Source organism: Balaenoptera ricei, chromosome 5 (genome assembly GCF_028023285.1).
Source record: "Balaenoptera ricei isolate mBalRic1 chromosome 5, mBalRic1.hap2, whole genome shotgun sequence".
Classification (NCBI taxonomy): Eukaryota; Metazoa; Chordata; class Mammalia; order Artiodactyla; family Balaenopteridae; genus Balaenoptera; species Balaenoptera ricei.
In genome coordinates, this window is record NC_082643.1 from 50,372,146 (window position 1) to 50,398,962 (window position 26,817).

The following is a 26,817-nucleotide window of genomic DNA, read 5'->3' on the forward strand; positions in this document are numbered from 1 at the left end:
GAAGCTCCATTCCTCCGCCAGTTAGCTGCGCTTAACCTCCCCAAGCCTCCGCCTCCCCGCCTGTAGAAGGAAACGATTGGACTGAGATCCATCCATCTGTAAATGCCAATCACCTTAACCGCCTCCAGTCGTTGCTGAGGGTGCGCGACCTCCTGACGGGGCTGGACGTCGTGCAGACGCGAGCGCCTCCGGATGGGTTATTAATAAAAAATTGCAACCGTCTTTGTTAAGTGCTGTCGGTGTGCCAGGTGTTTAAGGTATGCATTTAATTTGATCCTCACAAAACAACAACAACAACCTGGGAACTAAGAATTATACACATTTCTTTCTAAATTCACTCCTCTGCTGATCTGATGGCTTTACACACCAACTTCAAGCTAACGGTTCCCATGTTTGTATCTGCAGGGTGAGCCTTTTCCTTGACCTACACGCTCCCACATCCAACTGCTAAGACCACAGCTGGAATGATTACTAAAATGGCTCCTCAGGTAAAACAAATCGTTCCAACGTGCCCCGGGCTCGAGCCTTGTTTGCAGAGTCAGGTACAGAAAGCAGTGGGAGAAGCTGGAGGGGCTGGGGGCAGTGAGGGTGTCGCTCAGCAGAGATTCGTGGATAGAGGGCTGAGAAAAAGTGGTTGCATTCGGCCTGTAAGAGGTCCTTGGTGACTCTGCAGTGTTTGGGGGGTGGGAGCTCGCTTTGGAAGGCTGAGCAGTGAACGTGGTGAAGGCTGTGAAGAAGGCCGACGTGGAGGCAGCCCTCTCCAGAGAAACTTGGAGGCAAAGGGTAGGAGAGGAATCGAAGTGTCGCCTGAGAACAAGGCCTAAGGGAAGCTCTTTCAGACCGAGAGACACGTGGGCACGTTTGTTCAGTTTGTGGGCAGGAGAGAGCCAGCCGAGACCTGGAGAAAGATGTGAGGAGGACGGGAAATCCTGGACGGGGATTCCGCGGGAAGGAGGAAGTGGTGGGTCAAGAACACCAGTGGGAGGGATGGCCTCGGAGGAAAGAAGAGAAGGAAACAGGCATGGAAAAAGAAAAGAAGGCACAAAAGAAACATTTTGAGATACACAGGGGCCCCGTGAGTGAGGTTAGCTATCAGCTGAGTGGGAGAAAGGAAATCCAGGTGAGCTTTTAAGGAAAGCAGAGCCGGTAGGAAGGAAATGGCCGCTGGGGGAAGAAGTTGCCTTGGGAAGTCCTGTGGGTCCTTCCATCACAGGCCGGTTGCATTGCTCCCTTTCTGCCTTTCCCAGTACCCGCGCCAACATTCACACCCCACCTCACCTGTCCAGACCTTACCATCCTCCCACACCTCCCTCCCCTCTGGCCGTGATCCACTCTGCAACCACTCCTGATTTAATCCTCCTAAAGCACAGCCCGGGGTAGGGCATCTCCTCTGTCTACCAGACTAAATCCAACCCCATTTTAGCCTTCAAGGTCTCCCTGACACAACCCAACAACCTCTCCAGGCCTTTCTCTTATCGTTTACCTGAACTCCAGCCAAATGGGGGTCTCTCCCGCGGGAGCCTTCTCTCATTGGTTTAGACGTTTCCCAAAAGCCACTTCCTTCCATGAACTTTTCCCCAGCCCCCAATCCCACTCTTAGCCCCCAGCGCTCAAACTGATATGCCATTCTTTTCTTTGAACTCTGATTACCTACTGTAACTCTGTTAGAGCAAAATACAAGGTTTTCTCTTATGGTATAATTATTGTTGTAGTTTATCTCATCCCCATATTAGATCATAAATCCCTTGAGGGCCAGAGTTTGTTTATTCTTTGTATTCCCCAGAATACAGAGTTTGTTATGTAATAGGCCTTTTTATTGTCTTTGTTCATTGAATACCTAATATATACTGGCCCTAAGCTAAGTGCTTTATGAGGATTATCTCATGTTAAATTCCTGAGAGGAGTAATCTGCCCAAGGTCGTACAGCTGGTGAGTGACCAAGCTGGGATTTGAACCCAGTGTTCTGACCTCCCAGGACTCCTGCTTGAAACTCTAGCTGCATTGAATTCTAATGCTTTTAAACCATGTCCAAATTTCAAAGCATACATTTTAGAAGTGAGTGTGCAAATCTGGATGTGTGATACCAGCGTATCCCTCTGGTAGTATTCCAACATTTACGGTGAATTTCAGCCTTGCTCTTGGTTTGTAATTCCTCTCTCTGCAAGCCCTCACCTCATTAGGGAAATGTACTCACCACTAGCACCTGTCTGTTGCTGTCAAGCCTCTGGCTCCTGCTACTCCACGTAATGTTAACCACAAGTCAAGCCTTCTGCAAAGCCGTCACATTGGAGCTGCCCAGTTTCATATTTCATAGGGACATTTTCTAAGTGCAACTGTTTGCAAACCTCTGACTCATCTTAGTTCCAGAATAGACTCCAGGCTGAGATCTCTTACGCTGAATGATGAAACCTTTAGAGCAAAGGCAAATCTATGTCAGGAGAACAAGTTCACTATGTAGAGAAGAATAAAGTTAGATTACTACTTTGTACCACATAAAACGGTGGACTCCGGATAGAATAAAGTCCTGAATGTAAATGGTCAAACTACTACTAATAGAACAAAATCCAAGAGACTCTCATTGTGATATTGCATAATGTAAGAGGCCAAAAGATTTCTTGACTTCATCAAAATAAGGCTATCTCATCAGTGAGGCTGCTATAGACAAAGTTAGCAGGTAGATCCAGATGGGGAGCAGATTTTCGTGTTGTTAAAACTGACAAGGCACTAATATGTAGATATAGGATGAACTCATACAAACTGATCCAAAAAAAAAAAAACAAAACCTGACACGAGATCCAGTATAAAATGAACAAGGGATGCTTCTCCCCAGTGCCTGGAACATAATAGGCACTCAGGGTAATTTTTAGTTGAATAAATGACTAGCAAAAGATGCAAAAATGCTCAAATTCACTGGTAGTTAGATAAATGCAAATTAAAACAAGGATGTTACACCATTTTACATCTACCAGAAAGGCAAATATTAGAAAGATGCAATGCTGCTGATGGGAGAGTAAACCGGTACAAACAATCTGGAGAACAATCTGGAAGAATTTTGTGAAATTAAGTATGCGTGTACCCCATGACCCAGCAATCCCACTCCTGAACATGTATGGCCAAGAGATTGCACAAGACTGTAAGGGGGCACATAGTGTTATTTGGGATAACCGAAAGTTCAAGGCCACCTGGCTGCCCATTGTGGGCAAATAATAAGTAAAATATGGTGGATGCCGATGAAATGCTATGAAGTAGTTACGACAATGAACTTGATCTACACACAGCAATGTAATTAAATCTTAAATACATATTGGTGACTAAAAGGTAAACTAATATCTCGCAAGTTGCACAGTGCAGCCAAAAAAAAAAGAGAGAGAGAGATTTGTGGGTTTGGCTCTTGAATAATGATGTGGACCATCTAAGATTCACCGGAGACCTGTAAAGTTTTTTGAAGAACTATAGTGCAATAAACACTGCCAGCTTGGACTAAAATGGGGGTTGTCTAGAAAGGGGATAAGTGTATTTTGCATATGAGAGCAACATAAATAATTTGTGGCTGAAAGACAGACTGCGCTGGTCTTATACTATGGCCACAAATTATTTGATATTCTTCCCTTCGAAGGAAATTTGGAGGAGTTCAGTTCTCCTCTTCTTGAAGGTGTGCTGTACTTAGCCACTTACTTCTAATGAATAGAATATGGCAGAAGTGGTGATGTGTGATTTCCAAGACTAGGTTATAAAAGGCATTGTGCTTCCTCCTTGCCTTCTCTTGGATCACATGCTATAGGACCGACTTTTTCAACCTCAGCACTATTGATATTTTAGACAGGATTATTCTTTGTTGTGAGGGGCTGCCTGTGCATTATGGGATGTTTAGCAGCTCCCTGGCCTCTACTCACTCAAAATTCCCAGAAATTGAATTGTTGTGTCAAAGGCTATATACATATGTACATATGTACACACACACACACACAAAGTTGCTTATTTATTCTGTTTTGTTTTTTTTTTTAAGGCTTTGGATAGCCAAATTGCCCTTCAAAAAGTCTGTATCTTTTCCCACTTTCACAAGTTGAATATATGCACCTTTTTCTTAGTATTTTTGCCAATATTAGTTTTGTCTTAAAAAAAATCTTTGCCAATTTGATAGACAAAAATTGATACCTTGTTTTAATTTTTTTTTTATTGGTGACCTTGACCATTTAAGAAGTGATTTGGGTCTATTGTATTTTTTTATGACTTAGCCCATTTTTTTCCTGCAGCATGAGCAAAAACATAGAACCTACTTTCTATGCGAGCAGAGCAGGTGGCACTGTACATTCAGGTGTGGAGGACTGGAGAAGCCCGGCTTCCCTCGCCACCCCTCCGAGGCAGGAGCCCACTGTAGGAAATTCTTCCTTTAGAAATTCATTCCTTTGGTTCGTTCTCCCTCTAGATTTTAAAATATCAAGCAAATCCACTCTAAGGTATTGGCGACACATCAACTTTCTTTTTGACACATTTTAACAGTTACCAATACTTACAGTGCCATGGTTGGGTAGGTGGGTGGGATCGGGAAGCAGTTAAAGAGTAATACTGAAAAGAGGAAGAAGACAAGAAACAGGGCATAATGGTCACCTCAAACTTTGCCCTCATCATAGTTTTGCTTAGGTATGTCCTTTTTTAGTCTACCTCACTCTCTCCCAAGAAGATAACTGTCAATTCTAAAAAAAATTTTTTTCAGGAAATTTACCTCTTATGTTTTGGTGCTTCACCATTCCTGATATTCATCCACTCATTCAATAAATGCATAGTTTGAGCCCCAACTATGTAGGACTCTAGGCGCTCTGCAGGACACTAGGAAAAACCTATACATTCCCTGCCCTCATGAGCTTATACTCTAGTGAGGGAAACACACTATTAACGAGTAATCAAAGAAGATAACATGATGAATGATGGGCGATATAACGGCTATTAGGGAGGTGCCAGAACTGAGAATAATCTGCAGCAGCTCTGCTGGCCTGTTGGTGCAGGAGTGGTGCAGGCATGAATTTGGAGGGGGAGGTTGAGAAAGAATTCTGACCTACATTCACTTCAGTAACAGTTTGCTCTCATATGCAAAATACACTTAGCCCCTTTCTAGACAACCCCCATTTTAGTCCAAGCTGGCAGTGTTTATTGCATTATAGTTCTTCAAAAAACTTTGCAGGTCTCCTGTGAATCTTAGGTGGTCCACATCATTATTCAAGAGCCAAAACCACAAATCTCTTTTATTTGGGGCCACAGCTTACGGGATCTTAGCTCCCCAGCCAGGGATCGAACCTGGGCCCCGGGCAGTGGAAGCACAGAGTCCTAACCACTGGACCGCCAGGGAATTCCCCACATGTATCTTGAAGATAAGCCCTTCTCTACCTTGAGAATATGCTGAAGAACAACATCCTCCAGTTTCTTAGACGCTCTATTGTTTGACTAAAACGGTGAGGCACACTTTAAAAATTTCAGTAGAAGTTTTGTCCGCCTGAATGTACTCTGAAGCGTCATCTTTGAACTTTCTGAGGTCTTAACAAGGGATTTAACAATTACATCCTTGGATTCATCTTTAGACCATGTTTTCCTGGCATGTCCTTTTGGATTTGATCTTTGCTACAAATCATTTCTTAATTTAAACATCATTTGTCATCTGAGAGGCTAGGAGTTTACAAAACCATCAAGTCCTGGTTGCTTTTGATTAAACTGTCCTTTTGGCTTATCGATCTCCTCTTGCATTTTACTATAAGCAGCAAGAAACCAGGAGGTACCTTCAACACTCTGTATAAAAATCTCCTTAGTTACATCACCAGTTCAATAGGTAGTTTTTCTACTTTCCATGTTACTTCAGGTGACAGTATGGATAAACTTCCTGCTACTACATGACAAGGAGACCACTTCTCCCGATTTCCAATTGCATTTACCTCATTTTCCTGCAAGCCTTCACCCACAGTCTCTTCACAGTCTATGAGACTTCTGCCAACAGTTTCTTCAAAGTTCTTCCAGTTTCAACCCACTTCTCAATCCTGCTCCCTTTCACATTTTACATTCTTGTTATAGCGTCCCACTTCCAGGCACAAAAATCTATTAGTTATCTACTGCTGCATAACAAATAATCAGTAAATTTAATGGTTTAAAACAACAAACATTAGAGTCATTTTTATGGGTTAGGAATTCAGAAGCATCTTCTCTTAGGGGTTCTGGCTCAGGATCTCTCATATGGTTGCAGTCAGGATGTCAGCAGTGGTTGCAATCTCATCTGAAGGCTTAATGGGGGCTGAAGGATCCACTTCCAAGACGGCTTTTCACATGGCTATTTGCAGAAGGCTTCAGTTCCTTGCCATGTGAGCCTTTCCATAGACAGCTTGAGTGTCCTCACAACACAGCAGCTAGTCTCTCCCAGATGATTCCAGTGAGAACACGGAGGAAGCCACAATGTCTTTCATGATTTAGTTTCAGAATGACACCTCATCACTTCTTCCACATTCTGTTCCTTAAAATCAAGTCTAGGTACAGCCCACATTCGAGGGAAAAGGGGTTAGACACTGCCTTTTGAAGACAGGTGTATCAAATAATTTGTGGACCTTTTTTTAAACAAACACAAACCTCCCAAATTAGGAAGTCCTTGGGATTGTCTAAAGTAATCTCATGTCTTGCAGCTATTGAACTGAGAAAGAAAAAGAAAAAAAAAAAATGATCCTTTAATTTGCGGAATTAAAATATCATTTGAATTCACTGCTTTGTAAGATCTCATAGGTGAAGACAGAGTATAGATTGGGAAAGAGCGAGACCCTGAATGCTGAACTGTGAACATATGGGAAAGTTCAGATGGCTTCAAGTTCCCTAAACTCCCAACCCTATGAAACTATGCTGCTCAGATCTCCTGTTGCAAGGAGCACAAATGACTGATGGACCCAGCTGCTACCCCTCTGGACCTTTCGCCCTCTCACTGAGGCCATACTCCCTTGGGCTGCTCCCAGCCAATGACAGAGTGTGCAGAAGTGCCAAGGCAGGCCCATTTTAGCAAAATGTGAGATTCCTCCTCTTGGCGACCTTGACTTGAGGTCTCCCCATTGGCCCGGCCAAACCTTCATTTGAACTGTGCTGCAGTTCAAGACCAAATCTTCTTTTCTTCCCTCTGTCCTTCCACAGGGATCACACGTGCATCAGAATCTAAAGGCTCTCCGTATGTTCTGCTACTCCCACCCCAGTAAACCTCTCGAACATCTAATGCCATCTTGCCATTTGCTCCCTGGCAGACCCAAACTGCTGCAGCCTTCCTTGTCAGAGAAATTCTCCCTTCTCCCTCTGTGGTGAGGATTTTCCCACTTTGCGCGAAGACTCTGTAACGACCTTTGTGGAAATAGGCTGGCAGGAGGCTGGGGTAGCCAACTCTCTTTATTCTTCACCCCTAACATCCCTCACTGCCTTGAATGCTACCCATGTGCTAGAGGCAGTTTATCCTAGCTCACAAAAGCCAACTGTTAAATTTTCAGGAATTTAGCAAGTTGGTTGGTAAACACAGTCATTATTAAGACTTAAATAGACTTACAATTAAAATAAATTATATTAAAACCAAAGGTAACAAAACTCAAAACCTCATCTCTTCCTGGTTTTTAACACCTTTTTGTTAGTTAGTATCTATGCTCTTGAGGTTATTTACATCTATTATATCTGGGTGTTGGAAATAATACATAATGATGTGCTACTTGCACTTCTCTTTGGATTTTGGAGGCCAGATTTAGATGTGCTGTTTCAGCTCATTTCTTTAGTAATCTGAGAGGTTGCCGGCTTTGAGGGCAGCCTGAAGCAAGAGAAGGCTTTCAGCTGGTCCAGAAATCTCTGCCCTCTGATCCAATGAATCCAGCATGCTCGAAGCACCTGTGGCACAGAGAGCTGCTGAATGGAGCTCTGGCATGTCCAGAAAGGCGAATCAGAGCACAGGCCCCCAGGGCTTTGCAGCTGAGCCAGGAGCTCTGTGGCATGTAACCGTTCACCTTTAGAGAAACCAGTCTCCATTTGTTGCTTGGCACCAGTTAATACGGTAGCCTGATCATGAGACCTTAGGTAACCAAGCGACTGGTGCCCATCGTCACCCAAGGTCACCTGATCCACTAAGCCATAAAGTCGGCTAACATTTAGTGTGTGTGCACAGTGCCAGGCTGTGTTCTAAGCACTTTACCGGTAACATTCCCTTTAATCCCCACCACAATTCTGGGAGATAGTACTGTTATTATTGCTGCTATCCCTACTTTAGATGAGAAAACTGAAGCAGAGAGAGGACAAGCCACTTGCCCCATAGTCATATAGCTAATAAGTAGCAGAGCTTGGTTTGAATCCAGGCCCTCCGGCTCCAAAGTCCACACATGTAATTACCAAATTATTTTGCTTCTCGTAATCGAGTGAAAGTTTTCTATTTAGGACTGGGCTTGAGCAGGAATTGAAGACAGAACAAATTGCATGGTGTGCCCACTCCTACCACACTGCCATCTTCCTCAGCCTACACATCTGACCTGGGGACGTTCTCTAAGTCCAGGTGACAAAACAGACAACCTCCACTATATGACGGCAGCAGCCACAAGTGGACTGCCACGGCACTGTAGCCCAACTCAAGGGTGGCCCTGAAGAATAGCCGAGAAGGGGAATTTTCCAGTAGACAGAAATGTAAGCATTTCATCCTGTTGACCACTTTGTCTGAAAGGAGAAATGGGCTGAGGTGCATGTCACCAACTAATGGTCAGCAGCTGATGGCTTAGCTTAGTAGCCAGAGACTTGGAAGGATCAAGAATGCAGGGATAGTGACAAAGAGATTTGGGAGAAGAGGTATACAGGGGATCGCTCAGAATGGATCCAGAGTATGAGAGTATTTGGTTCTTTGTGAATACCCACCAAAAGACCTCCACTGCAGAGGAAGCGCTCAATAATCAGGTGAAAAGTTTGACCTATCCTCTGCATGCCAGCCCGCTTCTTTCTCCAGAAGTTCCAATGTTGCCCAGTGATCTCATGAGCAAAGTGGGCATGGAGGCAGAAATGCAGGCACCACGTGGGTTCAGCAACTTGGATTTCCCCTCACGAACGCTGACCTAGCTATTGCTTCTGTGGAATAATTGTCCAGTAATTAAAACCAAACTTGAGTCCCTGATATGAATTAGGCTTGAATGTAACAAAGCCAGGAACAATGTGTCCAGGGAAAGAAATGAATTCTCTCCAGACCACCTCCAACACCATCTTGGCTCAGCACTTGAATGTCAGAATCCTGCCCCAGCTTGCCTGGTAGAACTGGATGCCTCCTCTGGGCTCACAGGCTTTGGGGCTCCCATGGGCTACCACGCAGGCATGTATGACAAGTTGAAACACCAAGGGAGTCTGAGGAAAGTGGCCTGACTAGAATAGCAACCTATTCTGCAATTGGATTTGCTTTCCTGCTTAACAAACTTCTGCCCACGCCAACATTCCTACACTTCCTGCATGCTTATTCACCACCATGGTATCCCACTCAACACTGAAACTCATTTCACAGCAATGGGCTGACACTATGGGTTCATTGCTTCTGTCATGTACTCCATCACCCTAATGTGTCCAGATGCATAGAGTGTATAGTAAAGACTCACTTACAGCCTACAGATTATTGAAGTGGGATCATGACAGACCCAGAGGGTGAAAGGTCATCCATCACCCAGAGATTCTGTATTTGAAGACAAATACTATAACTGATAAAACTTTGGGATCCAATATCCTTTTAATAAATTTCTTTTGATTAAATTATCCAGAGTGTATTTCAGAGGGAAAGATCTGGAAGGATGCATTCCAATGAGTAAAGAGTGGTTACTGCTGACTCTATAGGAAGTATTTGTATTTTCTACGTTCTTTTTGTTAGTCTATATTTTCTAATTTTCCTAACATGAGCATTAACATGTTAAATAAAATAATTTTTAAAAATTTAATGTAAAAATATGCCATCTTGAGTTTCCATTAAACTTTATGACCCATGACCTTATATTATAGGTACACATTTATTATCAAGATTAACATGCCAAAAAACCCTCCGTAAGCTTAATTCAAAATGAAAGAAAATTATATTGTAAAGAAAGAGTAAAGGAGCTATTCGCTCAAAACCAGGGAAAATAATACTCTGGGAAAATGAAATAGAGCAATTCTGCTTTTTTATGGTTTTATTTATTTTTACAAATAGTTGATATAACTATGTAATATTGACAATGCTACCAAAATGTTAGAATACCAAATATGAAATTGATCTCACGGTTGATAAAATATATAAAATATTGATTAACTGAAGCAGAAGACTATTCTGAAATGTTTGCAAGTATTAGTTATAAATTTTATGGATGTTACCAAGTCAAAATTGTACAGCTATGGTGGGACATTCATCATAAATTTTGTTTAATGTTTAAAGAGAGAGAGAAATAGCCAAGTATATAGTAAATGAAATCTGTCTAATCATCTTCCCAAGATTCTTCCATGCTTGAGTTATTTTACAGAAGTCTTGTTACACTCACATTTACATTCCTTCCTCATATACATCTTCTCAAGGAACTAAAAAAAAAAAAAAAAAAGATGAGGGAAACTCCTTTAAATTGGCAAATGAAAATTGTACAGTCTAGTCACAACCACTACCATACCCAAATTCACAATCTCACACTCTGATGTATATCCTGATAGTACCCAAAATCTGATGTCGATGGTTAAACCATGCGAGATGGTGGACTTTGGAAGGTAGTTGCACACCATCAGAAATATCTAGATATAATTCACGCTTTTTCTGTGACCAAGTCCAGCCCAGCCCAGCTCAGTACAGCCTTGTGCTGCTCATCTCTGCTATTAAAGGCCTGGGACTTCTGTGTAGCCGAGGGAATGAAGCTGTAGGTGATGCACAGAGCAGTTAATCCAGCAGCAGATACTGTAATGTGTATATAAGTATGTATGCTCATGTAACGTACATAAACATGTATGTATACAAGGTGTACATAGACATTTAAGGGAGTAAAAAGAATGAATGCTCACATATAAACTTAAATAAGTAATGATTTTATATATAGATAGATAGATAATTTACCATCATAGATTCCCCCCTCTCTTTTAGTTGAAATCCTATTGATAAAATAGAGGATATAGGATGTAAGAATAAAGGGAGAATATATTCCAGGGTTTTGAGTGACAGGTGTTCTCAGGGGACTCAGCCATAGCCAGGGGCATCACCTCGCTTTAGTTGATGCAGCTAAAAGAGTAACCAGTGAGTCAGGCATGTTTCCTTCTGCCCAAAATTGAACTAAATGTTCAGCAACGGAATGGATTAAACCAACAGGGGACAAATCAAACTGAATAAAAAATCTTCTTTTGCCACTAAAGAAAAAACTATGAGTCACTATAATGTCAAGAGCAAATAGGGATATATATATGTATATACATATATCTCCTTGGCAAGAAGAATATATGTGTGTGTGTGTGTGTGTGTGTGTATGTGTGTGTCTGTATATACACATATATATCACATAATTATATTTATGCTTAAGTATAATTTTGTGTGTATTATATAAATATATAATCATATATACAATTATGTTATATAAAATATATAAGCATATTTTATCTATTATACATATAAATATATAAAATATACTTATGTAGGCCATATATGCAGATGAGGCAGTTACATAAATACATAAGTACAAAAATGTGTGTAAGTATATTAACTATATCTTACTTATATCTAAGTATCTTATATATAAGATATATACTTATATCTAAGAGTATAAAATATGTAGGCCCATTATTGATGCTCAAAGCTATTGGAGAGATTTCATCCTAGTTCTATAATGGAATCTCTAGCCCATTAGTCTATTATCATACTCTCGACTTTCCCTTCACATGGCCTGATTTAACTTTGAACAAGTCTGGATCTGAGATTGGTCAATATATCTATTTGCCAGTAAGTGTAAGCTGTTGCTAGTTCTATCGCTCTTGGAAAAAAAGAAATCCAGTATCCTAGTTCCAGGGACTTCTACCATCTTGGCTGCATGTCCGCCTAAGGACTCCATGGGCCGTGAGCGCAGGGGACGCTGGACAAACACAGAACTTATCAGCCACGACTTGGGCCCCAGGCCCAGCTGGCTTCCTGCCACAGTGGCAGGGCTGGTCTGGGGACAGATCTCCAGGCTGCAGGGCCTCCTGCTAAGCGGTCCGCTCTGCCAGCCTCCCACCCCACTCCTGTTATCTGTGGCCTCCCGGGGGAACCCTCCACGTGGGAGGCGGGGGCGCCAGCAGCACAAGCTCAGGGAGAGGGAAAGACAAAGTGGGAAAAAGACAGAAGAGGCTGCAGGGCTGCCTGGGAAGTGACCTTTTGCCCTAGTCTGCGTCCTCATGTACCCCGCAGATGGCACAGTAATAGTCCTGTGACTCCCAGCTCCACTTCGTCCTGACCCCAGCCCGGCTCCTTAGAAGTAGACGTGAAGGAGACTTGACACTTCCTGGAGAATTCATTGTTTTAGTCGCAGGCTCACGCCCTGCACGTGGATCCCTTTCACTTTGGCCCCGTTAAGGCCAAACCCAAGGAAGGTGAGTCAGCAGGGAGATAGCACCTCTGACAGCAGGAGCCAAACAGGCAGAATGAAAAGAGCAGAACGCCAAATCCCATCTGTGGGCCTCTGTCTGGGGAAAGCACACCCCTTCTCCCAGGGCTGAGTCCTGGTGTGTCCCTGTAGAAGAAGTATTTTGATTTTGTCAGGGTGCTGACCCCTTCCCATCAACAACTGTGAGCCCCTCAGCAGGTCTTTCCGAGGTCTTTCCAACCCTTTACTCACACTCGGCATCCTGTAGCCCCTGCTCAGAACGAAATCCTTAAAGGCAACTGTTCCATGAAGGTCTGCGAGTAACTCCTCCTAAAAGAGGGTCCACACTTTAAAAAACTGGTCAGCTGTCAGAAGCTTGATTTCATATTTGTCCTAATTAAAAGCACTTAGCCGTTTATCAAGTATGTCATTTTAAACGACTTCCTTCTCATTTAGGAATATGTGTGTAAATAACGTTCAGAAGTTGATGAATACAAAGGCTTTCAAAAGATATCCAACTTTCTCTCCTTTCTCTGTTCTTTTTCTTACCCTTGTATCAAGGATAAGCAACACATTTTATCAATTAGATCATTATTGACCTAGGATGTCCGGAATCTAATCTATTTGAGATTAATAATTGTGATACTGTGATTTATAATAACAGATATTTGGTCTTCTTCCCATTCCTGGCACAGAGGCCTTAAAAACCTTGGAATTTCCTAAGTGATGAGAGCCACAATGGTGAGAGTCTTTCCTTATTCATAACAAGCCCCTTTCAACCACATTGGAGTTTATCTTAATGAAGTGTTTTTTGGAAAGCCCCTAGATAGCTACTAGATGGGGGCTGGTTGCCAGGGAAACCAACCACGTGATTAGAGGGTTGGCACTTTCAGCTCCACCTCCCCAACTCCAGGGAGGAGAGAGGAGCTGCAGGTTGAATTAATCACTAATGGCCAATGATGTAATCAATTACACCAATGTAATGAAGCCTCTATACAAACCCAAAGGAGGGGGTTTGGAGAGCTTCCAGGTCGGTGAACATGTAAAGGTACCTGGAGAAGGCAAGGAAGCTCCAAACCCCTCCCCACATACCTTACCCTATGCATCTCCTCCATCTGGCTGCTCCTGTACCTCTTTATAATAAACTGGTAATCGTACTAGATTGTAAGTAAACTGTTTTCCTGAGTTCTGTGAGCTGTTCTAGCAGATGATCAAACTCAAGGAGGGCGTCGTGTGAACCTTTGATTTATAGCCAGTCAGCCAGAAGCACAGGTGACAACCTGGACTTGAGACTGGCATTTGCAGTGGGGGCAGTTCTGTGGGACTGAGCCCTTAACCTGTGGGATCTGATGCTCTCTCCAGGTAGGTGATATCAGAATTGAGTAAAATTGTAGGACATCCAGCTGGTGTCAGGGAATTAGAGAATTGCTTGGTGTGGGGAAAAACCCCCGACACATTTGCTGACCAGAACTGAGAGTGGTAGAGGAAGAAACGGGAGTGTTTTCCTACTCAATATATATCCACAAATTTTAGATCTTAACTCCAAAGGGCATGATAATCAAAAAAGATTTGATCCAGTCCCAACATCTTAGGCGTATTCATGCATTCATTTGGTTTTTCTTTTTATTTATTGGAATTTAAAATTTGGGATGTAGAAGTTTATATCATTGTAATTCAGTTCTTTAAGACCATTTCACCTTCCAAATGAACTCAATCAAGAATAGTCAAAAGTCATGTGTTTCCAGCAAGACAGCCATGTCATCATAGTGTCCCCTAGCAGCACACGATTGCACCCACATCTTGTGAATTGACTTCAGTATGAAGTGGCATTTGCACTGACAACCTTCATCTCAGATGATCAAGTCTCAGCATATACACATACCTGTTCCCATAGCTCCTTTTTAACATTCTCATCTTGAGCTTTACGTAAGACCTTGGGGTCAACCAAAGGTTCATCGGCTCTTTGCTTTTTCCACAACTTGGTGTTCAGATACCATGCTCCGTACCTCATCTTTACCCACTTTGGTTTATAAGGACTCTGTAGAAATAACATAATTCCCAATTTCATTAGTTTGTTTGGTTTGTCATTTCAATAAACCTAAGAGTTAGCTTATGAAAGCAGTATCATTTATTTTTAATTTATGGTTATTCCTTGCCAAAGTATTTTATGAAGTTTCAGTGTGCTTTGATTTACAAAGGTAACAGGAAAAGTTCATGACTGAGAAAATAATGTGGTAGTTAAGCATGGCTTTTGGATTTAGACAAACCTGGGCTCAAATCCAGCCTTTCCCACTTAGTAGCTATGAGTCCATGGACAAGTTAGTTAAATTCTTCATTTGTAAAATAGAGATAATAGTATCTACCCCATAGGGTTGTTGGGAAGACTAAAGGAGAGAATTATGTAAAGCAGCTAGAACTCATGTAAGAATCACATATTTCAGTGAAGGGTAATGACCTTCAACAATACTCAGTCAACCAAAATAATAAGTTATCAGCCTCTCTCTGAGCCCAGCTCTATACTCAGCTTTGTAAATGGTACACTACTTTTGATCCAAATGCTATTCAACACCAGTCTCTTGCCTCTTTATTTTTTTAAGTTTTAAAAAATATTTATGTATTTATTTATTTGGCTGCACCACGTCTGAGTTGCCGCTGTGTGTGGGATCTGCAGTTGTGGCATGCGGGATCTTTTTAGTTGCAGCATGCAAACTCTTAGTTGCAGCATACGGGATCTAGTTCCCTGACCAGGGATTGAACCCGGGCCCCCTGCATTGGGAGCGTGGAGTCTCAACCACTGGACCGCCAGGGAAGTTCCTCTTGCCTCTTTAATTGGAAGAGAGAAAGAGGGGGAGGAAGAGATGTCTTTCCTTTCTTTCTCCCATTCCTCAGAAGTGCATCTGTTGGTTCACAGCCTGATGCTGTGATGCAGTACCCGCTCATTGTCTCATCATGAAAGGAGGTCTGACGCTTGTGTAGGACAAAGAAACATGAAACACAAAGACCCTGCTCCTCCCTCTTCTCACTCATATCTAAACTATGAGGTGGAACGTGTGGCCATTCTAGAGTCAAGTCAGAAACACCTGCCTGAAGCAGAGATGATGGGACAGAGCAGAGGGGAGGGAAATCCCTTCTCAGAGCTGGATTCAGCATTATGATCCCTCCATTCCAAGCAGACTGACCTCCTTGCTATTTCTAGAGCACCTATCACACTGCTGCCTCAGGGCCTTTGCACTCACTGTTCCCTCTCCATAATGCTCTTCCCCAAGACACCCACATGGCTCACTCTCTTACCTATTTCAGGTCATCTTTTCAGTTGTATCTTCCCTGACCACCCAATTCAAAAACGGTAACCCCTCACAACACTGCTTGCCTTCATTCCCTGCCTCATTTTTCTGAACAGCACTTATCGCCACTTGATATGCTGTGTATTTTTCTGATTGTTGTCTCACCTCTCACCTTCTAAAATGTACGCTTCTGAGCTTGTTCCCTGCTACATCCCCCTGGCATCTAGAACAATACTTAGGACACAACAGGTGCCTAAGATTTCTTAACTTCAGCGTTATTGACATTTTGAGCTGGATAATTCTTTGTTGGAGGTGGGGGGCGGAGGTGCTGTCCTGTGCATTGTAAGACGTTAAGCAGCATTCCTGGTCTCCACCCACTAGATGCCAGTAGCATCTCCAAATTGTGACAACCAAAAATGTCATCTCCAACGTGGCCAAATATCCCTGGTGGGGTGCGGGGGTGGGAAGGGGGACTAAATCGCCCTGGCTGAGAACCACTGAATTAAAGGAAGGAGGGTAAGAGAGGAAAGAGAGGAGAAAAGAAAGGAAGGGAGAGGAACGCAATCTACATACTGCTCCACTAAAGAACTTGAGCTCTGGAATACGTTAGGTTGCTGGGTACCTGGTGATCTTTCAAGATTCAGTATAAACATAATTTCGTCTGTGAAGTCTTAACTGTACCAACCTCAGCCCATGCATGGTGGAACTGGTTACTTCTTCCTACAACCCGGATGAACCATGACATCATTTCATTATAGTTAGTCATTTATCCATTGACCTCACTAGACCGTAAGCTCCTTAAATGCAGGAAACAGTCCTTCATTTGCTCCCAGCACTTTTTGGCACATAGTAACAGATGCTCAGAAGTGTTTGTTGAATTAATGTATAAGTAAATGGATGAAAGAATATATAGGGCAAAGAGAAATATGCTACAATAGAGGCACAAATTGCTGTGAGAGATTAGAAGTAAGAATAAATTAATGTCAACCAAAGGACCTGGAGAAAACTCCACGGAAAAATTGGCATCTGACCTGTGTCTAAAGGAAGATGTAAGAGTGTAGACATGAGAAGAGGGGCACATCAGGCAGAGAGAATACTGTGAGCAAAGGTAAGGTAGTCGAAAAGCTCAGAGTTTTAAAGAACATCAAAGAGCAGAGGATAACAGGCCTGAGAGTATGTGGAATAAGAAAATAAAGATGGAGATTCCATCCCTGGAATAGGGACCAGATTTACCCTTCCACCTGCAACAACCAAAAAACGAAATATAGATATATATAAATATATATATATATGTTTATAAGACACTTGACATCAAATAGCAAAGGACAGTGATCCCTGAGAGGCAAAAAGTAAATATAAGCCCCCCAAATGCCCCAGTTCACTGTCTTCAGAGAGTTCCCAGGCCACAGAGCAGAAGGAGGAGCCCAGCAGGAACCCAGTGGACTTTCTGAGTTGAGAAGACAGAACTGAGAGTCCAGGAAGACCAAGGCAGCTAAAGTTTGCAGCACAGAGTAACACAAAGGAAAGAGCTGCACAGAGAGGGAACTACAGAAGTTTGCAGAGGGTCTCCATCTGCGTATGTTTGGGAGGAAACCACCTGAGGTCTGGGAAAGAACTAACCAAAAGGATTAGAGAGAACAGTGTCCTGCATGCACACAGGGCCAGGGCCTCTTCCCTCCTGGGAAACTCAAAAATTCACAGGATACTGGGTAGAATACACAGAAGGGTCTTGCGTCAGTAGTAGGGAGTTAGCCCTAGACTAAACATTATTTTGACCCTTCTCAACAGTTCTTAAAAGCAAGACCCAAAAGGATCAAACTTTTCCAGGCACAAGAAACATGAAGACATATACACCAATGTGTATAATAATCACACTACTCAAAACCAGTGACAAAGAGAAAGTATTAAAAGCAGCCAAGAAAAAAACATGTCCAGAAAAACAAAGATAAGGATGACATAAGATTTCTCATCAGAAACAACACAGCCAAGAGGACGGTGGAGCAACATTTTTAAAGGACTAAAAACAAACAAACAAAAAACTTTGAACCTAGAATTCTATACCCACAAAAATATCTTTAAAAATGAAGGAAGAACAAGGATATCTTCAGACATAGAAAAGCTGGAAGAATTCATTGCCAGCAGATCTACACTAGACATATTAAAGGAAGTCCTTCAGGCAGAAGGAAAATGATACTCTGTGGAAATCTATTTGAACTTTTGCATAGCGATCCTCCATCGGCCAGCCAAAAGTTCGATTTTGGCAATAACCACCATGCTTTATAAAGCAGCATTTGTGCAATTATTTGTAAATACAGAGAATTGAGCAATTTCATTCAGCCCAGATTCAGAACAAGCAGTGGTTCAGGCCCCACGTGCCTGAACCACATGGATATAATTTGCCTGTCCAGCATCATTCTGCATTTTACCCTTTAGAAAGATGAGAGGAGAATGGAAGATTTAAAGTGCTGAATTAGTGATGGAATACATAGTTTTCATAAACTTTATGCAACAGAGTCAAAGATGGAAAACATCATGAATGTAAAAATAGGTCAGCTGATCATGTTCAATTATGAAAAGACAAAGTTAGTATGTCAAAAATATTGGAAATATAGTATCAAAGATTATGTGTAAAAGACAGAGGGAAATTATTATCTTCACTTCCAGAGAAACTAACTCTATAATCTCCCCACTCCCAACCCCCAATTAGGCACGTAAATCTGTTGTTGGACTGGCACAATTTGACTTGTGTATATATATTTGCACTAACACATTGTGTAGAAAAGTACTTAGGGGCCCATAGTACTTCCCTTTAGAACATAGTTTGTTTTTTCTCCTCTCTGCTTCCTTGTTCTGTCTTCACAGGAAATTGGTGCTGGGGAACTGAGCGATTTGTTAATTATCAGGCAAGCATGTGGTCAAGAATGATGGTCTGTGGTCGAAAAGACCGCCATAAAAATTCAAGAATTCTTTGGACATACACAGTGTTCACAATTGTTAACTGCAGCATTTTACTCTTGCAGTAATAACATTCATGTACATTTCTACTGACTATTAGAATTGCAACATGTAAAACACATAAAGAGATAGATTTCAACATATAAAACACACAAAGAGGTTGTCTCAACATATAAAACACATAAAGAGAGAAATAATGACTGTTCAGATATTAACAATAATGCTGAATGGCCTGCCTTGTTTGTATAACTGACTTTTTAAGATGTATTAAATATTCATTCATTTAACAAATGTTTGTTTATTTATTGTATTTTTTACAAATATTAAACATCAAAAAAATTTCAAGAATTTTATTGAAAAAGGTCAGTGCCTTCTGAAGTACCAGAAGTCAAGAACATTTAATATTTTAATACAATTTAATTTCCTTTGATTCTCAGTCTTCTCCCTTTTTGCAGTTACCTGTGGTTTCTGAAGTCTCTGCTCATAGTGTAGTTTCTGGAAAAACTGTGGCTCCTGCAGTTTATTTAGCCCAATCCTTTTCTTTAGCTCCAGAGGAACCTGGTTGGGTCTCATTGTATGGAGCACATTATAGCTTGGTTTGCTCTGATAGTCAATGTTAAACTGTTTCAGGATGAACTCCTCATCAATGTTCAGGCCCCCCTGGAAGAATAGCACAGGGCATGAGTCAAGGACAAATGGTGAAATGCTCCTTCTTCCTTCTTTAATCTACAGGAGGTATTCGACCATGGCCGGAGAAGAGAGAGGTAGTTTAAAGGAGAGGTAGAAAGTGCTCAGTCACCGTTTATAGGAGACAAGAAGTATTTGGGGTCTGGAGAGCTTTGTCAGTGCATTAAGAGACAACTTAGGACCTACAAGAAGCAGTGATTCCTGAGGGAGATAGTGGTGCTGAGGAAAATTCAGTCTGTTTGATCAAAAGCAAACATCTCCAACACTTTATAGTAGGAACATCTTTAGAGGTATTTTCCAGACATGTCTAGAAATGTTAGTGGGTGTTCTCCCCACAGCCCCTTATACGGGAAGCTGCCCTGTTCGGGGCTCCTACTGAAGCCATGGGCTCCTTTTAGTCAGCCATGTTTTGTGCACAGAACAAACCTGCCTCCCCTCCCCCAGCCATAGCTGGCAGGAGTACAGATGGGCACATTAAGAGCCCCTAATCTGTAGGCTGACCGTGGATCTATGATATGGCTGAAAGATAACTTAGATTTGAAGGATAGTAGAATATAGCACCCCAAAATATGCCTCTGGCTTAAGGCTTATTTTGAGCTGATGATTTTGAGAAACAGCAGACAGTGCAGGAGACGATCTAGAAACGGAGGAGAAGTCACCCTTTAAGTGAAATTTATATTTATTAAAAAAAATCTCCACTTGTAAGGCTGTCTCCCTCTCCATTCCAGGAAGAGAAGGAAGACTTTAAATCATAAGACACTCTTAGCAAAGGAAAAGGCAACCACTTAAATCTGCATAATAAACCATACTCTTGTTCTCCTATTTCTTCCTGGTCACCTCCTCATTACTGACTCCCCACACCTTTCTCTCTTTGTCTTTGGTGGAAGTTGGTATCTGAGCCTTAATTCTAAGCCACCTAGGAGAGTTAGTCATTTTTCCCTGGGTATCTCCCATGTATACATGAGGTATACTTCTTAATAAACTTCTGTTTGTTTTTCTCTTGTTAATCTGTCTTTAGTTATAGAGATCCCAGAGAGAACTTAGAAGAATAAAAGGAAAATTATTTTTTCCTGCTCTACAGGCTCAACACAATCCTACTTTGGAATATATAAGTAGGGGAATATAGAGAATGAGGTCATTAGCAACTGAAGCTGATGTTGGAGTGAAATTTATAGACAGGGGTCATTTAATCAAGTCAGGGGCTTAAAGTAGAGCAAGCAGAATCAATGAGGTAAAAAACAGAATAAAGAAAAAAGAATGAAAAGAAATGAAGACAGCCTAAAACACCTCTGGGACAACATTAAATCCAAAAACATTTGCATGATAGGGGTCCCAGAAGGAGAAGAGAGAGAGAAAGGACCCAAGAAAATATTTGAAGAGATTATAGTAGAAAACTTCCCTAACATGGGAAAGGAAATTGCCACCCAAGTCCAGGAAGCACAGAGAGTCCCATACAGGATAACCCCAAGGAGAAACACGCCGAGACACATAATAATCAAATTGGCAAAAATTAAAGACAAAGAAAAACTATTGAAAGCAGCAAGGGAAAAACGACAGAAACTCTGCAAGCCAGAAGGGAGTGGCATGACATATTTAAAGTGATGAAAGGGAAGAACCTACAACCAAGATTACTCTACCCAGCAAGGATCTCATTCAGATTCAATGGAGAAATCAAAAGTTTTACAGACAAGCAAAAGCTAAGAGAATTCAGCACCACCAAACCAGCTGTACAACAAATGCTAAAGGACCTTCTATAAGTGAGAAGCACAAGAAAAGAAAAGGACCTACAAAAACAAACCCAAAACAATTAAGAAAATAGTAATAAGAACATACATATCGATAATTACCTTAAACGTGAATGGATTAAATGCTCCAACCAAAAGACACAGGCTCGCTGAATGGATACAAAAACAAGACCCATATATATGTGGCCTACAAGAGACCCACTTCAGACCTAGGGACATAGAGACTGAAAGTGAAGGGATGGTAAAAGATATTCCATGCAAATGGAAATCAGAAGAAAGTTGGAGTGGCAATACTCATATCAGATAAAATAGACTTTAAAATAAAGAATGTTACAAGAGACAAGGAAGGACACTACATAATGATCAATGAATCAATCCAAGAAGAAGATATAACAATTATAAATATATATGCACCCAACATAGGAGCACCTCAATACATAAGGCAACTGCTAACAGCTATAAAAGAGGAAATTGACATAACACAATAATTGTGGGGGACTTTAACACCTCACTTACACCAATGGACAGATCATCCAAACAGAAAATTAATAAGGAAACACAAGGTTTAAATGACACAATAGACCAGATAGATTTAATTGATATTTATAGGACATTCCATCCAAAAACAGCAGATTACACTTTCTTCTCAAGTACGCATGGAACACTCTCCGGGATAGATCACATCTTGGGTCACAAATCAAGCCTCGGTAAATTTAAGAAAACTGAAATCATATCAAGCATCTTTTCTGACCACAACGCTATGAGATTAGAAATGAATTACAGGGAAAAAAACGTAAAAAACACAAACACATGGAGGCTAAACAGTACATTACTAAATAACCAAGAAATCACTGAAGAAATCAAAGAGAAAATCAAAAAGTACCTAGAGACAAATGACAATGAAAACATTACGATCCAAAACCTATGGGATGCAGCAAAGGCAGTTCTAAGAGGGAGGTTTATAGCTATACAAGCTTACCTCAAGAAACAAGAAAAATCTCAAATAAACAATCTAACCTTACACCTAAAGGAACTAGAGAAAGAAGAACAAACAAAACCCAAAGTTAGTAGAAGGGAACAAATCATAAAGATCAGAGCAGAAATAAATGAAATAGAAACAAAGAAACAATAGCAAAGATCAATAAAACTAAAAGCTGGTTCTTTGAGAAGATAAACAAAATTGATAAACCATTAGCCAGACTCATCAAGAAAAAGAGGGAGAGGACTCAAATCAATAAAATTAGAAATGAAAAAGGAGAAGTTACAATGGACACCGCAGAAATACAAAGCATCCTAAGAGACTACTACAAGCAACTCTATGCCAATAAAATGGACAACCTGGAAGAAATGGACAAATTCTTAGAAAGGTATAACCTTCCAAGACTGAACCAGGAAGAAACAGAAATATGAACAGACCAATCACAATGAATGAAACTGAAACTGTGATTAAAAATCTTCCAACAAACAAAAGTCCAGGACCAGATGGCTTCACAGGTGAATTCTATCAAACATTTAGAGAAGAGCTAAAACCCATCCTTCTCAAACTCTTCCAAAAAATTGCAGAGGAAGGAACACTCCCAAACTCATTCTATGAGGCCACCATCTCCCTAATACCAAAACCAGACAAAGATACTACAAAAAAAGATAATTATAGACCAATATCACTCATGAATATAGATGCAAAAATCCTCAACAAAATACTAGCAAACAGAATCCAACAACACATTAAAAGGATCATACACCATGATCAAGCGGGATTTACCCCAAGGATGCAAGGATTCTTCAATATGCGCAAATCAATCAATGTGATACACCATATTATCAAACTGAAGAATAAAAACCATATGATCATCTCAATAGATGCAGAAAAAGCTTTTGACAAAATTCAACACCCATTTATGATAAAAACTCTCCAGAAAGTGGGCAGAGGTATTACCTCAATTATGTTGAGGTATTACCTCAACATAATAAAGGCCATATACGACAAACCCACAGCAAACATCATTATCAATGGTGAAAAACTGAAAGCATTTCCTCTAGAATCAGGAACAAGACAAGGATGTCCACTCTCACCACTATTATTCAACATAGTTTTGGAAGTCCTAGCCACAGCAATCAGAGAAGAAAAAGAAATAAAAGGAATACAAATTGGAAAAGAAGAGGTAAAACTGTCACTGTTTGCAGATGACATGATACTATACATATCCTAAAGATGCCACCAGAAAACTACTAGAGCTAATCAATGAATTTGGTAAAGTTGCAGGATACAAAATTAATGCACAGAAATCTCTTGCATTCCTATACAATAATGATGAAAAATCTGAAAGAGAAATTAAGGAAACTCTCCCATTTACCATTGCCACAAAAAGAATAAAATACCTAGGAATAAACCTACCTAGGGAGACAAAAGACCTGTATGCAGAAAACTATAAGACACTGATGAAAGAAATTAAAGATGATACCAACAGATGGAGAGATACACCATGTTCTTGGATTGGAAGAATCAATATTGTGAAAATGACTGTACTACCCAAAGCAATCTACAGATTCAATGCAATCCCTATCAAATTACCAATGGCATTTTTTATGGAACTAGTACAAAAAATCTTAAAATTTGTATGGAGACACAAAAGACCCCGAATAGCCAAAGCAGTCTCGAGGGAAAAATACGGAGCTGGAGGAATCAGACTCCCTGACTTCAGATGATACTACAAAGCTACAGTAATCAAGACAATATGGTACTGGCACAAAAACAGAAACACAGATCAATGGAACAAGATAGAAAGCCCAGAGATAAACCCATGCACCTATGGTCAACTAATCTATGACAAAGGAGGCAAGGATATACAATGGAGAAAAGACAGTCTCTTCAGTAAGTGGTGCTGGGAAAACTGGACAGCTACATGTAAAAGAATGAAATTAGAACACTCCCTAACACCATACACAAAAATAAACTCAAAATGGATTAGAGACCTAAATGTAAGACCGGACACTATCAAACTCTTAGAGGAAAACATAGAAAGAACACTCTTTGACATAAATCACAGCAAGATCTTTTTTGATCCACCTCCTAGAGTAATGGAAATAAAAACAAAAATAAACAAATGGGACCTAATGAAACTTAAAAGTTTTTGCACAGCAAAGGAAACCATAAACAAGACGAAAAGACAACCCTCAAAATGGGGGAAAATATTTGCAAACGAATCAACGGACAAAGGATTAATCTCCAAAATATATAAACAGCTCATGAAGCTCAATATTAAAAAAACAAACAACCCAATCCAAAAATGGGCAGAAGACCTAAGTAGACATTTCTCCAAAGAAGACATAGAGATGGCTAAGAAGCACATGAAAAGCTGCTCAACATCACTAATTATTATAGAAATGCAAATCAAAACTACAATTAGGTATCACCTCACACCAGTTAGAATGGGCATCATCAGAAAATCTACAAACAACAAATGCTGGAGAGGGTGTGGAGAAAAGGGAACCCTCTTGCACTGTTGGTGGGAATGTAAATTGATACAGCCACTATGGAGAACAGTATGGAGGTTCCTTAAAAAACTAAAAATAGAATTACCATATGACCCAGCAATCCCACTACTGGGCATACACCCAGAGAAAACCATAATTGAAAAAGACACATGCACTCCAATGTTCATTGCACCACTATTTACAATGGCCAGGTCATGGAAGCAACCTAAATGCCCATCGACAGACGAATGGATAAAGAAGAAGTGGTACATATATACAATGGAATATTACTCAGCCATAAAAAGGAACGAAATTGGGTCATTTGTAGAGACATGGATGGATCTAGAGACTGTCATACAGAGTGAAGGAAGTCAGAAAAACAAATATCATATATTAACGCATATATGTGGAACCTAGAAAAATGGTACAGATGAACTGGTTTGCAGGGCAGAAATTTAGACACAGATGTAGAGAACAAACGTATGGACACCAAGGGGGGAAAGTGGCAGGGGGGTGGGGGTGGTGGTGTGATGAATTGGGCGATTGGGATTGACATGTGTACACTGATGTGTATAAAATGGATGACTAATAAGAACTTACTGTATAAAAAAATAAATAAAATTTTAAAAAATGTATTGATAATGGCACATTAATTTTTTAAAGTGTACCAAACTAATTATTAACATGAGAGATGTTATTAATAGGAGGAACTGAGTATGAGCTATATGGGACACTTCTTACTGTTTTTGAAACTTTTCTGTAAATCTAAAACAATTCCAAAATAAAAAGCTAATTAAAAAAATAATAATAAAAAATTTAAAAAAATATATATGAAACAACAGCAATGTACATATAAACAATAAACATTCAAACATTGGCTGTAAGCTTGCAAACTTTCCAGAAATTTCACCTACAAAAAACATTCTATTTTAAACAGTGGGAGAGTCAAAACATTCCTTTACGACTTTGCCTATTTGACTTAGATTATATCCAAACACTGTTTTTTAACAAAAGCAACTCTGAGCTCGACTTGTAAGTATTACCAGTAACTTACAAACTTAGTAGCCCAGCTGCAGAAGTCGCTAACTCCTTTGCGTACGTTTTCGTGAATAAGTGGACCATCATTGCAGAGCAGATCTGTTTCACTTGGCTTCTTTTCTTCATAAAGCCATTGGCCTGGATGTGACACAGCAGTCTTCTTGGGACTAAAGTTAATGAGATCATCAAAGAATCACAATATAAAGCGCCATGAATCCAGGTGGATTTCAAATAGTATCTTGGGGAGGAGCTCATAATGCAGGTATGTTTGACAGGCTCTTGCAAGCTCGTACAAATTATATGTTAATATTTTTCAAAGATCATATTCTCATTATCAATATCATAAAGACAAGTATATCATATTTATTTAGAACAATTAAAGCTGATATAGAATTTTATCACTGTAAGTTAATTTTTTTTAAATTCTGAGTACCATTTTTTAAGACCTATTTCAGGTAAAAACCCAAATTACAGTGCTTGGAATCTGTCAAGACTATCTTGACAAGTAGGAGATATCCTTGCCTTCTCTCTCCCTCAGCCCTAAAATCCAGCCTATTAGTAAATCTGGTAGATTTTAACTCTGTCTCCTTCTCTGGACTGTTGCAAAAGGCTCCTTGCTGGGGTCTCTGCATTTTCTCTTAAGGCCCTAACTGCTAATCCCTAATCCATTCCCAAAATGTAAATCTTGTCTTATCAAATGCAGCTACCCTTCATCCTGGATTAAGCCTCTTCAATAGCTTCTTTTTAAATACTGAGATATAACTCACACACCCTAATATTTACCATTTCAAAGTATACAATTCAGTTGCTTTCATATATTTACAAAGTTGTGCAACCATCACCACTAATTCTGGAACATCTTCGTCACCCCAAAAAAAGAGGCCCCATAACCATTAACAGTCACTGTTCATCTCCGCACCCCCACCATTCTCTCTGCTCTTAAAAACCACTAATCTACTTTGTGTCTCTCTGGATTTGCCAATTCTGGGCATTTTATCTGAATGGAACCATATAATATATGATCTTTTATGTCTGACTTCTTTCACTTAGCATAATGTTTTCAAGTTTCAT

The 26,817-nt window shown here is 40.5% G+C and overlaps 1 protein-coding gene across 1 annotated transcript in view; it reads right to left on the reverse strand.

The window, feature by feature from the left end:
• Window positions 1-10,370: 10,370 nt before the first annotated feature.
• The window catches only part of FAM47E (family with sequence similarity 47 member E), a 28,859-nt gene continuing 12,412 nt past the window's right edge, over window positions 10,371-26,817 (reverse strand). Inside the window, exons 4-8 of the mRNA XM_059922818.1 lie at window positions 25,763-25,913; window positions 19,262-19,462; window positions 14,446-14,601; window positions 12,816-12,893; window positions 10,371-10,551 (exon numbers count right to left, since the gene is read on the reverse strand). Of these exons, the coding sequence (XP_059778801.1) occupies window positions 10,486-10,551; window positions 12,816-12,893; window positions 14,446-14,601; window positions 19,262-19,462; window positions 25,763-25,913 (652 nt within the window). The 3' untranslated portion in view covers window positions 10,371-10,485. The remainder of the gene's footprint in view (window positions 10,552-12,815; window positions 12,894-14,445; window positions 14,602-19,261; window positions 19,463-25,762; window positions 25,914-26,817) is intronic.